At 37.6% G+C, this 13,619-nt stretch overlaps 1 protein-coding gene across 17 annotated transcripts in view; it reads right to left on the minus strand.

The window, feature by feature from the left end:
• Positions 1–274: 274 nt before the first annotated feature.
• The window catches only part of ATE1 (arginyltransferase 1), a 189,366-nt gene continuing 176,021 nt past the window's right edge, over positions 275–13,619 (minus strand). For 15 of the 17 annotated variants that reach the window (XM_063670354.1, XM_063670358.1, XM_063670353.1 and 12 more), the window contains one exon: positions 275–3,717. In XM_063670354.1, the coding sequence (XP_063526424.1) occupies positions 3,457–3,717 (261 nt within the window). In that variant the 3' untranslated portion in view covers positions 275–3,456. The remainder of the gene's footprint in view (positions 3,718–13,619) is intronic. The other 2 variants (XR_010127483.1, XR_010127484.1) reach the window with 1 other exon arrangement.

Raw genomic sequence — 13,619 nt, forward strand, 5'->3', positions numbered from 1 at the left:
TGGGTTATAAAAGTCTATTCCCTAATTTATCTTGTGAAAATCCAGACTTTTGGCTTAAAATGGGATTTATTTTACTCTCTTTCTGAGAAAGGAACCCACCATACTTTGATTTAGATAACCACATGGTCTGGAACTCCATTCAGTAAAAATTAAATTTTATGATTCATATAGCCAATGTTTTACCTCTGTTTGCTACATATTCACAGCAGGTGAAATGTGTTCAGGAATTTAAAGATGAAAACATGTCCTTTAAGTAATGACCACCAAGAGCCGCTGCAGATAGAAACAGCTTTTATTTTTTCCATTCAGGCTTTATCAAATAGCTTGTTCAAAAAGCATATACAAGAGCAAAAAATACCACATGCAATCAAACTTGTTTTGCCTTACAGTCATTGGTTTTCTTTTAGAAGAGAATGTGCACTTGAATAACTTCTAATTCAAACATTTTCCAACTGTTTCTACTTCATTTCTTTCAAGTTAGCAACGACAGATACATTTTAGTTAACTGTTTCATATTCCTTATCTTTATTCATACTGAAATAATATAAAGCCTATACAATCAAAGCATATACTGTTCAGAAATCTGAAAAGGTTCCTTTACATAATAGATTCTGACATGTTAAAAAACTACACACAACAAATATTTGCAAAATGAATGAAAAATAGGATAAAGCTATTTAAAAGTCAACATAGTAATATTTATCTAAATAATTTTAATCAAATGAACAATATATTTATCTGATAGCATCTATCTTTTAGAATACAAAAAAGTGCTCAGATTACATTTAAAAAAATAACAAAAATCTCTTAGAATGGAAATAATTTAAATAAGGATGGTAGCACGGGGAATCGAAACTACATCTTTGCTTCCAAAACAGGAAGGCAGGTGTGATGTATTTGAAATCAGACGGGGACACAACACTAAGATTGCAAATGCAAAGCTTCCTGCCTTGGAAAGATATAAACTGTCTTTGAAAAGTCCTTGTGTCTTTCTTTACAGAAAGCCACGAACATAAAATCAGATCTCTCAGCTAAACTGCTGGTCAGCTAAGAAGGTGGGTCACTTTTCTTGACTATGCTTTTCTAGCTCACTATCAATATTCACTCAGCTGGGGCTCGAAAGGACAAATAGGTGTCCTTTTAAGACACTTTAACTACTCGGATCAATACACTATCTATTCTCAAACAAACATAATGCATGAAAACAGCAGCCAAGTAGAAGGATCTCCAATGCTCAAGTCACTCTGAGGCTTTGCTGGCGTCAACCTACAATGCCACCGTCGGAAAGCACAGTGGTTCACAGACAGGGATGATTCATCATTTTCCTCTGAAAATGAATTCTGCAGGAAGAAACCAGAGTTTCTTCCTTGGAAACTTGGAGTCAAGTTTTCTCTTCATTTGATATTCAAGGGTTGTGATCTTTATGAATACCATTTTACACGCTAATCACAAAGACAAAAGGAGGGAAGATGCAGTGATAACATCAAGTTAGACATTCAAATGCTAAGGGAGCCAAGTACCAGCCCTACCCTGCTTATTTTTTTTTAATAATGCAGAGATTACTTACTACACTTTCTAAAGCCTTATTTTGAAATTTCAAATTTCAGACATGTCCATAATTTACTGTTGAGGAAATAAAACAGCATGTAGAACATAATTCTATTTATATTAAAATTACATAGGTATGTGTGTATACATACATGACAGTTCTTTTCTTCTTTTGAGTATGGTAGGGTTTTAGATGACTTTTACTTTTTATTTATACTTCTTAATGTTCTAACTGCATACAGTATCACTTTTGTTATAATCATAAAATGAAGCTCTTTTCATTTTAGAGGAAAAAGAGAAAAAAGGCTCTATAGATTCTGAAGGCAGTTCCAAGTAAGTCTCTCAAATGCTCTTACGAGACTATTTTGCAGGTCAAAATCCCAGAAAAATGTAAAATCTTGTGATCAGAGAAAATGGCTTTGCTCACTACTCTAGCTCGGTTAGCACAGTACTCGGCACCTTGGCAGGTGTGACACACACACTCTGACTGAAGAAATACGGCTGACTCGGATGTTGAGTTTCTAGAGATTTCATTTTTAAAATCATTGTTTTATGATCCTTTTTATTCTAGTTAGCTGAGGATATTTTCAAATTTTTGTCAAAATTCAGTATATTTTAGAGAAAAGTTTAAAATTAGCAACAGGATTCAAACTACCATGTTTTATAATATGGCTTTTAAGAAACGATGAACCAAAACAGAAAAATGGGCAAAGTGGGGACTAAAAAGGGCCTGCTGGCCAAACAGCTGGTAGCAGAAGAGGGGATCAGCTGACAAAGAGGGCACAAGAAAATAACCCTCCTCTGTTCTTCATCCTGTTTCCCAGACAGCTCGACTATAGCTAAGAAGGGACATGTCTGACTGTCCTCCTGTATCCAGCACAGTACCTGCCACCTTGACAGGTGGGCAAAGGACTCAGCAAAAGAAAGTGAGAGGGAAGGAGGAGGCTGGCCTCTGCTCTGAGTTACTAAGGGTGGCAGAAGCCACCTTGACTCTGAGTCTCACATCAAAGGACAAGAAATGGATTGTTCTAGCTCTTGTCCTGGAACAGAGGTCAGAATGATTCCTTCTTAAATGTGATTTGTGGCATCAACTATGAAAGTAATCACATACTAATTTCCATTAATAACCAAAGACAAATGTCCTGAGTTGTAAGATAAAAAACTAGTGACTATTTATTTCCTTTGGATGAGGCTTAGATCAAGGCAGGAACCAACATTTTTCTTTAAAAAAATTCAATTTCTTACATTTTTAGAAATAAAGCAAATAATATAACTAGAGTAATTATGTATTTTATTGTCCAAACTGGGATATTTTTTAGAGTAAAAGGGAGTACTATATTCTAGGGGAAAAAACTATGCCAAGACAACAGACATGAACAGGACTGTCCTGAACAAATGGATACCTGAAGCTAACACAAGATCCATTGTAATGTTTTATTTTTTCAAGTTCTCTATTAAACTACGTAACATTTGGCAGCAATTTAATATTGAACACTGAGTAACAGCACACAGTTTTGTTCTTGAGAAGACATATTTTCTAAGTGATGAAATGAACTTTCTACCTTTCCCATACTTAAGGTTTCCTAGCATAAGTTCAGTTTAAAATGGGCCTGAGGAAACAGTCTGTTTTAATTTCTCTAACAGAACCAAAAAAAAATACACAACTGTGATTAAGTTACTTAGATTCACTTCTTCATTTTACAAAATACAAACAGGAGAATTTGAGCATATCTTGCTCTAGAAAGAAACCTCCAAAATGATAAACCCCAATTATGGGGGCTAGGTCATAATGCAGTTTTAAAATCTTTATATTAACCATGAGATTCTCACAGATACATTGCCACAAAATATTTTTTAAAAGCCATAGACAGTCAAAATAAAAAATGTCTAATTTGTGGGTGGTGACAGTTATTTCCCCACAGGTACTGAATATGTATCCTGGCACAAATCATCAGCACAACACAGGAACCCCCCGGCAGAGGCGAACAGGTCAGTTTCTGAACAGCAGCATCCGCTCGGAGCACTTCTGCCCCACCAGGCTGGCGTACTGCAGAACAGCGGCCTCCTCACTTGGGTCTTTCTGCTGTTTCTTATAAACACCGTAAGGCATGATGGCTCTCTTGTGAAACACCTGCAATCGGTCAGGTTCCGTACTGCGATCTTCATCCACTGCAACGACAAAAAATACTGATTTGTAAAATGTCACTTATCAAACTTTTCATTTCTTTTCTTTCTTTTTTTTTTTTTTTTTTGAGACAGAGTCTTGCTCTGTCGCCCAGGCTGGGGTGCAGTGGCGCCGTCTTGCCTCACTGCAACCTCCGCCTCTCAAGTTAAAGCGAGTCTCCTGCCTCAGCCTCCCAAGTAGCTGGGATTACAGGTGTGTGCCACCACACCAGGCTAATTTTTGTATTTTTAGTAGAGATGGGATTTCACCATGTTGGCCAGGCTGTCTCGAACTCCTAACCTCAAGTAATTCTCCCACCTCGGCCTCCCAAAGTGCTGGGATTACAGGCTTGAGCCACCGTACCCAGCCTTCATTTCTTAATTAAAAATTAAAAAATTTTTTAACTCAAAACATAAAAATTATGTATTAAGATATCTTTGATGAGTATGTTCGAGGGTGGGCAACATTAATATTAACACCAACTTGAGTATGTTAGCAATTAAGTAACAACTGCCATGCTGAAGGTGATAAAGACCCTCCAGGATGACAGCTGAAACATCAAGCAGAGACAAAGTGTGTCCAATTAAAACACTGGCCTCCTGCACCTTTATTATTTTCTGACACATGATAAAGTTTACAACTCTCCAGCATCATTCCTGCATCTGATTTAAGTCTGTTTTGCCTCTCCCTGTACCAACATATTATCTGAAGTTTTAATCTCTGCACTGAAGCTTTTGGCTGACTGCAGTTGTGAATGACCAGGTCTGGACAATGCACCCTCATGGTCTTAAGTAGGAGGGCAGGTTCCTACAGCTTTCATGGAAGCTGCAGAAGAGACCGCTGGTGGCTGCCACTATCTGTCCTTCTCTTCTTTCACATAAAACCAGCCCCGGTTTTCTTCAGGGTACACAGGTCACCCAGACAAAAGCCTGTTTCCCAGCCTTCCTGCGGCTGGGTGTGGGCTCATGACCAAGTTCTGGCCAATGGGATACAAGTGGAAGTGGTCTGTGGAAGTTTCCAGGCATCTTTTCCAAAGGATAGCTGACCTGTACCTTTTGCCGATTTTCAGCCTTTCCTTCACTCTGCTGCCTGGAACGTGGACTTCATGGCAGGATCCCTACCCTCCACCTTGGAGCTGTGGGCTAAGAGCTTACTTTCAGTTCAGCCAAAACAAAAGCTAGAAGGGACCTGGGCAACTGAGGACTTCATGGAACAAAACAGCCATACCAGTTCCGGGTTGCCTATGTCTAGATATTTACATTACAAATAAACTATCTTGTTTAACCCAATATTACCTTAGGTTTCTATTACTGGCAGTCACTCCTAATCCTAAAGAATACAGAGAATAATGTTACAGTATCTACTAAAATGTACAATGTTTTCACTGACTCAATAAGTCTACTTCTAAGAACAATCCTACAGCAGTTGTTCTCAAGCCTGACTACATATCGTAACCACCTGAGATTTTAAAAAATACCAAAGCCTGGATCCCCTCCCCGGAGACCCTAATATAAAAACTAGTCTGAATGGGACCTGAGCTTCAGTATTTTCTCAAGCCCTTTAAAGTGGGTTAAGAACCACACGCTGGGCGCAGTGGCTCACGCCTGTAATCCTAGCACTTTGGGAGGCCGAGGTGGGCGGATCATGAGGTCTGGAGATCGAGACCATTCTGGCTAACACGGTGAAACCCCATCTCTACTAAAAAAAAAAAAAAAAAAAAAAAAATTAGCCAGACGTGGTGGCGGGCGCCTGTAGTCCCAGCTACTCAGGAGGCTGAGGCAGGAGAATGGCGTGAACCCGGAAGGCGGAGTTTGCAGTGAGCCGAGATGGCGTCACTGCACTCCAGCCTGGGCGACAGAGCAAGACTGTCTCAAAACAAAACAAAAAAAAGAACCACTGTCCTAGAGAAACACCCATACAAGTGTTTCCATGCATGTATGAAGCTGTTTATGGCAACACTCTCTCTAATATTAGAAACTGGAAACAGCCTGAATGTCCATCGATGGAGAACTGGGTAAAGAGTTAAGGTATATCCACAGAATGAAATGTTATACACAACTATTAAAAAGACAAAGGAAGATAGACTGTCAAGTGAAAGGCAAAAGTAGGCACAGTATAAACAATAGTTATTTTATTTAAAAGTCCAATATAAAAAATCTGGAGACATATATGTCAGCCTGTTAACAGAACTTATTGCTAACCCTTCCCTTTGCCCAGAATTACCCGCTTCCCCAGAGCACCAGACAGCTCACCCTCTTACTCCCCTGATCACTGTCAGAGGGCTTCCCTGGACCCACATAAAATAGGAAATCCACTCTAGTTCTCCTTCACCTTTCTTCATAGCACTTACTGCCACCTGACACATATTTACTGCCTATTTCCCTTTCCATTAGGAATAAAGTGCTGTAAGAAGAAATATTTCAACTGTTTTGTCTGCTAATACTTCCCCAGTGCCTAGAACACTACCTAGCACACAGTAGAGGCTCCATAAATATTTGCTGCATCAATTTCTGGGAGTAGAATTAATTACAGACTTTCATGCTGGGACACACACACAAACTCATCTTTTTTTATATTCTATAAGACTTTTGTAATCTAAAAAATAGTTGTTTTTAAGGTTAATTTAAGCATTTTATTTTTCTAAATTTGAATCTCCTGAAAATAAAAATAGAAATGCCAGCTTCCTTTTCTATAAATCAACGGGACTGTTTTAGGAGATTTCTTAGTCTTCCAGCTATAAACTCCTATATCTAGTTCTCAAAGCCCAAAGCCAATGATCAACTTTTCGCAGTACATTCACTACAAATTTGATCAAACATTTTACTGGATGTCCACTTCATACAAGGCTCTTATGCTCTGAATACTTAAGTTAGATTACATCCCTTATTTTGTAATCGTAGCAAAAAAAAAAAAAAAAGTTTATTCTTCCTCAACAGTCGTTGCTTTCTCTAAAGGGACATAAATTAATCAGGAGAAATCATCCAAGCTCAATTTCAAAAGTGACAGGCATAACACTCTTCTTCCGACATCTAAATGAGAGTGTTCCTACTATATGAATTTATTTCAGAGGCTTAGCTGATCTCAGTCATCTTAGAGAATGTCAGTTAGGGCATTCCCCCAAATGACTACATTCTATGCCTGTTTAGAGGTTTGTAGCAGGAGATACAAGCTAATTATGTGCTGTTAGCCAAAAAGAAGTTCTACACTGGCAGGGAAGACCACAGTCTTTCATTGAGAACCAGCTTGGGATGGCATGGAGGGATGAGGAGAAAGGAACATCAACGATGCCAGCCAGAGGACCTTCACATCCACAGAAATGAGTGCCATTGTCATTTTCTATTGTTAATTTGTCCAGGGACATATTCAAAGGAGATAAAGATGAAGATGGACATAAACTGTCAAGAGAAGGAACTTCCTCAATATTGCTGTTTCATCTGCGCCTGCTTGCCCTCAGCTCCGTTCCTCGCCCTCCACCTGTTCTGCTCTGTATTGCAGGAGGCTGGCTCCTGCAGGCTCAGCTGGTCTCCAACTGGGTTCAGCCAGTAACAAGAGACTGGAGCTGGGGGGATAAAGCAGCAAGGGCATTTCCACTCCAAACCTCTCCTCTCTCTTCCACGGCTCTGCTTTTTGGAAGCTGCTCTAGCTGCTCTTGAAGTTGTCAGGGTTCTGGGTAGCCCTGACCCCTGGGCCCCCTTTCCTCTTCAGCGCAGGGTAGCAGTATCTTCCTGCTACTGCTAATCTCTGGGTCACCTTTCTGTGCCTTGCTTGGCTCTCAGCAACACCACTGCCTGTTATCACCAATTCCCTGCATTAAATTTTCTCTGTTGTAAATACTTGAAGTGGTTTTGGTATTCCTGGTTAGATCCCGATACACATATGAATTTCAAAATATGTTTCTTACAAATTACTTTATCCAACCAAAGGGGAAAGTCCACATACTTTGAAACAATTATATGTTTAACATGTACTAGGTTATCACATCCCTTACCAGGGTAAATGACAAACAAAGGAAGAGGCAGCACTTTGGTTCCTGCTGTCCATTTTGGATATTTTAATGTGTGCACATTGAAACATGAATAACAATCTCCACCATCTAAACGTGTCTAGCAGGAAAAAGGCAGATTCAAGCATGTTTAGAGTCTAATACAAATAAAAAAGTGACGATCGGTGAGATCGGCAAGTGAAAAAGCAGCAAGAACAATGGCAAAACAAAATTTTCTAAATCTAAAACCTTGAATTTTTTAAATTGGAATTTTAAAGTATGTCTATATTTATACAGAATGATGCTCAACAGTTTAAACCTTTATCCTAAAATATTTGGGGACAGATATAGTTTAAGACCCCAATAAATGAAACACCCTAGCAAATAAGAATGTGAGATCTGATATGTCATTTTATCTAAAATAAAATGTCATCCTTTAATTTTTACTCTTTTCCAGTATGATATATACAAATAAAAATACAAGATTATGAAAAACCCTACCACTATGTATAATTTGCATCAATTATTTTAAAGTGTATTCCCTGTGGAGAGCAGAAATTTTGTTTCATTTGTCAAAATATAGACTTCCGTTCTATTTATTGAGATCACATGAAAAACCTCTAAAATTACACACTGTCATATTTTTGGGAAACACTACAATATCTGTGTTTCAACCACTGAATTCCAAATTGGCTTATGATGCCACTGGTATCTATCTGTTAACAAACACATACAATTAAGTCTCCTAAACTTCTAAATTAATTTGCAGCATTTTTATAGTTATGGCACAGAAATTAATCAAGTTCAACAGTTTTTTTGTTTCTTTGTTTTTTTTTAACCCCAAACACTTTTGAGGCCTAGAATTGTTCTGGATCAAAGTTGTCAAATCCATAATAAAGTATCTTATAAAGCAGATATTGAGAAGCTATTCACTTTTTAATGTCATACATAATTATAAAAAAGTGATACTAATGAATTTTAAAGTCCTCTCATTCTCTTCAATGTTAATGCATCCAAGTCACTTGGAATCACTTGGAAATCCAACTATATTTAGTCTTAGTGTGCAAATCCTTCAGAAGCTTGTAGGATTGTTGTTTAATATTGCAAGTAATGTGGTGCTAATTCTATCACCAACACACAGACTATGCTGAAACTTGATGGAAACTTTTTAATTAATTTACTAAAATACGACTTAATTTTGTCAACTGTCCCAAATGCTTCAGTTTTCCCATGAACACACTTTGACTATAAAAATGGCACAGAAACATCTAATAATATGTGTTGCCAGCATCTGTGAAGCTCCTGCCCATACCTTCCTTCAAACCTAACTGCTTCCCTGGGTTAATGTTCATAATGCCCAATACACCAGGTTCTAACATTTCACAAAATCCTCAGTACTCAGGTAAGATTTTATCTAATTCTGTAGTTACATTAATTCAAACTTAATTTGCACATTCTGTCAGGAACAATTTATTCAACCAAGAAGGTATACTCAGATATTAACACATAAGCAAATAAAAACATTTAGCTTCCCTTTAAAAATTAATACTAAGCCTATCTTTTCTCACGTGAAAAACCCTTTAATTGTAACTCAAATTTAGAATTCTGCCTACCCAAAGAAATCAAGCTACAACTGCAGTACTTTAGAAAAAGGGAACACAGATCAACAAGACATACAGTGATAGAAACAAAGGAAAGGTACACTATCCATTTTTAAAAACTCTATCAAACTGAATGAACTCAACAAACTGTCTTGGAATTAGTTATCAATTAATTAATGAATATTCAATAACGACATTAATTTTTAATTCTACATCATTTTTAGTCATCAAAGTAATGCCTGTTGTAAAATTCAAGTAACACAGAAATAAACAAAGCAGAGAGTGATGTCAGCCCCCCATGCAGAACCCTCACTTCTACAGTTTCCTCCTACCCTCACCCAACCCCCATCCAAGTTACCAGTGTTTTAACAATTTCATAAAATGCATTTACATATTAAAATATAGAGTTTTGGATCACATTCTAGCAATACCTTAATTTAAGGAAGAAACATCAAATTAGCCCTTCAGTGGTTATAATATATTAACTTGAAAAACTACTGATTATCATTATAGGCAAAACATACTTCTGTCTTCTGGGCTTAACGTTCTGTGGTCTTACACTCATTTAGTTACGTTCCTAAGAAAGGCAGATTCTAATTCTTAGCATATTCTACATAATTAACACTAAAACCTAAGCAAAAATACTTAAGCCATTAACAATAAATTATGATTTATATACTAAAGGAAAAAAGGTACCCCAAATCCTTACAAAACCCCTTTATAATCATCTTTTGTTGCTTGCCTAATAAATGCCATCAGTGCCTGTAGACAAAAATCTCTAGAGCTGAACTCGCACAGCACAACAGGCATTTTCTTAGGTGATCTTGAAGATAACAGAAAAATAAGCCATTTGGAGATTAAGGACCATGTGCCATTTCATCTAAGAAAAACTCTCAGCTTACTGAGATGTCTTAGAAATATGTTCCAACTAGAACTTCTTCCACTTTTCCTGTCTCTGATGTATCACAATCTAATTTCATACAATAACAACCAAAGGCAATCCTGCAAACTCTCTTCTGAGATGAGCATTTCATCACTAGTGGTACAAATATGTTGTCAACTCCATGAAATTTTAATCTTCAAGGAAAACTGGTGGGCAACAACTACTTGATTTTTTTCCCCAACTTTTTATTCACAGCAGATGAATTGCACAACACAGGTGCTTTCAAAGGACAAGAATCTAGAGATCAAAGCTTTACTTCTCCTTCTTATGGGGATTTAACTCATTTGTTATTCTTAAAGAGACTTTATAACTTCTAGGCTTTCCAAAAATGAATGAAAGTCTATTCTCTTAACTTCATTATTTACTGCCACATACAGCATTACTACATAAATAAAACAAGTTACACACTCCAAGGAAGATACTTACATAAATGGCAGATGGCTGGAGACAGCTGGACAAAACTGATTTAATAATTTAAAATTTTCCACAAATGAATGACAGCGAGAGAAATACTCTACAAAAACGCAACTCTGGAAGTTCAAAGTCAAGTATGATTTAGAATATTTTAAAGTGACAGGAGATATTAACAAATGTTTTAATCTTTACCAGGGAAGGGACAGGAAAGGCGAGAAGAAAGGAAGCTTTTCAGTATAAAATAGCAAAAGAGTAGGGCAAGAAATGCAGAGCAGTCGTGACAGAAATAACAAGGCTCCCCAGCCCATTCTTTAAGCCCATTTGGTGGGAGGTTCAGAAATTACTTTGGGACTCCAGCTGAGAGAATTACACATGTTCATATTCTATAAAGTAATACTGTTGTAATTTCACTCAGAATATTTTTGGTCAAAATGAAAACTAAGAAATATCTAAGCTTGTAAAATGTCATTTAATAACAGCTTTATTGTGATATAATTTACATACCATGTAATTCACCCATTTAAATTATACAAACCAAGGACTTATAGTGTATTCACACAATTGTGCAACCATAACATCTACTAGCAGTCAACATACTGAAGAACTGCCAGACTGTTTTCCAAAGTGGCTGCATCATTTCACATTCCCACCAGCAGTATACAAAGGTTTCAATTTCTCCACATCCTCACGAGCACTGCTATTAGCTGCTTTCTAGGTTGCAGTCTTCTTAGTGGATACATAGCAGTATCTTTTTGTGATTTTGATTTGCATTTCTCCAATAGCTAATGATGCTGAGCATCTTTTTCATGTGCTTATTGCCCATTCATATGTCTTCTTAGAAATGTCTATTTAAATCATTTGGCCATTGTTAATTGGGTTGTCTTTTTATTGAGTTGTCAGAGTTCTTTACATATTCTGGTTACTAGATCCTTATTGAATGCATTATTTGGAAATACACTCTCTCATTCTGTGAATTATCTTTACACCTTCTTGACTGGATCTCTGAAAGGACAAAAGTTTTAAATTTTGATGAAGTCCAATTTATCTTTTTCTTTTGTTGCCTGTGCTTTTTGTATCATATCTAAGAAAACACTGCCCAGTCCAAGGTCATTTAAGATTTACTCCAGTGTGGCTGGGTGCGGTGGCTCACGCCTGTAATCCCAGCACTTTGGGAGGCCGAGGCGGGCGGATCATGAGGTCAGGAGATCGAGACCATCCTGGCTAACGGGTGAAACCCCGTCTCTACTAAAAAAATACAAAACAACTAGCCGGGCATGGTGGCGGGTGCCTGTAGTCCCAGCTACTCAGGAGGCTGAGGCAGGAGAATGGCGTGAACCCGGGAGGCGGAGCTTGCAGTGAGCCGAGATCGTGCCACTGCACTCCAGCCTGGGAGACAGAGTGAGACTCTGTCTCAAAAAACAAAAAAAGATTTACTCCAATGTATATTTCTAAGGTTTTTTTTTTTTTTTTTTGAGACGGAGTCTCGCTCTGTTGCCTAGGCTGGAGTGCAGTGGTGCAACCTCAGCTCACTGCAAGCTCCGCCTTCCGGGTTCACACCATTCTCCTGCCTCAGCCTCCCGAGTAGCTGGGACTACAGGCACCCGCCACCACGCCTGGCTAATTTTTGTATTTTTAGTAGAGACGGGGTTTCACCCCTGTTAGCCAGGATGGTCTCGATCTCCTGACCTCGTGATCTGCCCGCCCTGGCCTCCCAAAGTGCGGAGATTACAGGCGTGAGCCACCATGCCTGGCATTTCTAAGAATTTTATAGTTTTAGCTCTTACATTTAGGTCCAACCCATTTTAATTTTTGTATATGGTGTGAAGTAGGGGGCCAATTTCATTTTTTTGAAAGACCCAGGACCATTTGTTGAAAGGCTGTATCCTTTTCACTGAATTGTCTTGGCATCCTTTCAGAAAACTAACTGACCATAAACATGAGGGTTTATTTCTGAACTCTCAACTCTAGTCCACAGATCTGCATGCCTACCTGCATGCCAGGACCACATAGTGTTAACTTTATTATTCTTTTTAAAGATTGTTTTGGCTATCCTGGGTTCCTTTCATTTCCATGTGAATTTTTTGATGGTCAGTTTCTGCAGGGAAGCCAGCTGGGATTTTAATAGATCACTGCTCTGAATCTGTAAATGAATTTGAGGAGTACTACCATCTTAACAATATTAAGTCTCCTGATCCATGGACATGGGATGTTTTCTTCACTTATTTAGGTCTTCTGTAATTTCTTTTAACAATGTTTTGTATTTTCCAGAATATAATTTTTGCATTGCTCTGTTAAATTTAATCCTAACAATTCTATTTTAATGCTATTGTAAATGCAACTGTTGACAATTTCATTTTTAAATTGCTCATTAAGTGTGTAGGATAAAATTGATTTCTGTGTATGCTGAACTCATTTATTATATTTGATAGTTCTTTACATTCTTCAGGATTTTCTATGTACAAGGTCATGTCATCTGAGAATAGAGACAGTGTTACTTCTTCCTTTCCAATCTGAATGCCTTTTATTTCATTTTCTTGCTGAACTGGCATGGCTAAAATATAATTTTTCAAAGGAAAAAAATCTATGCAATTTAGTTAAACTCATGATATGTTGATTAAAAACAACATTGGCTCCCAAAAGTCACATAACAAAATATAAATTATATAATTTATCAAGATGATTCTAGCCAGAAAGAACTCCAGGTTAATTTTGATATTCTGGTCATTTGGTATCAAAGTCCCATAAAAGGTCACCAGAGAAAAGCAGAAAGAATGCAAAAATCTGGCAACTGCATACAAAAAATCACATCAACTTTATCACCTCAGCACATATACTGCTGGTAGGATCTGTAAATACTGGCCAAGTAAAATGCTAATAAAATCTCTTATGATGATGAATAAGGACTCTCAAATTTCTATTCTATGTTTTGACCCCTAAATACTCATCTTAGACACTTCCTATTTCACC

This window comes from Pongo pygmaeus, chromosome 8 (genome assembly GCF_028885625.2).
Source record: "Pongo pygmaeus isolate AG05252 chromosome 8, NHGRI_mPonPyg2-v2.0_pri, whole genome shotgun sequence".
NCBI classification, from domain to species: domain Eukaryota; kingdom Metazoa; phylum Chordata; class Mammalia; order Primates; family Hominidae; genus Pongo; species Pongo pygmaeus.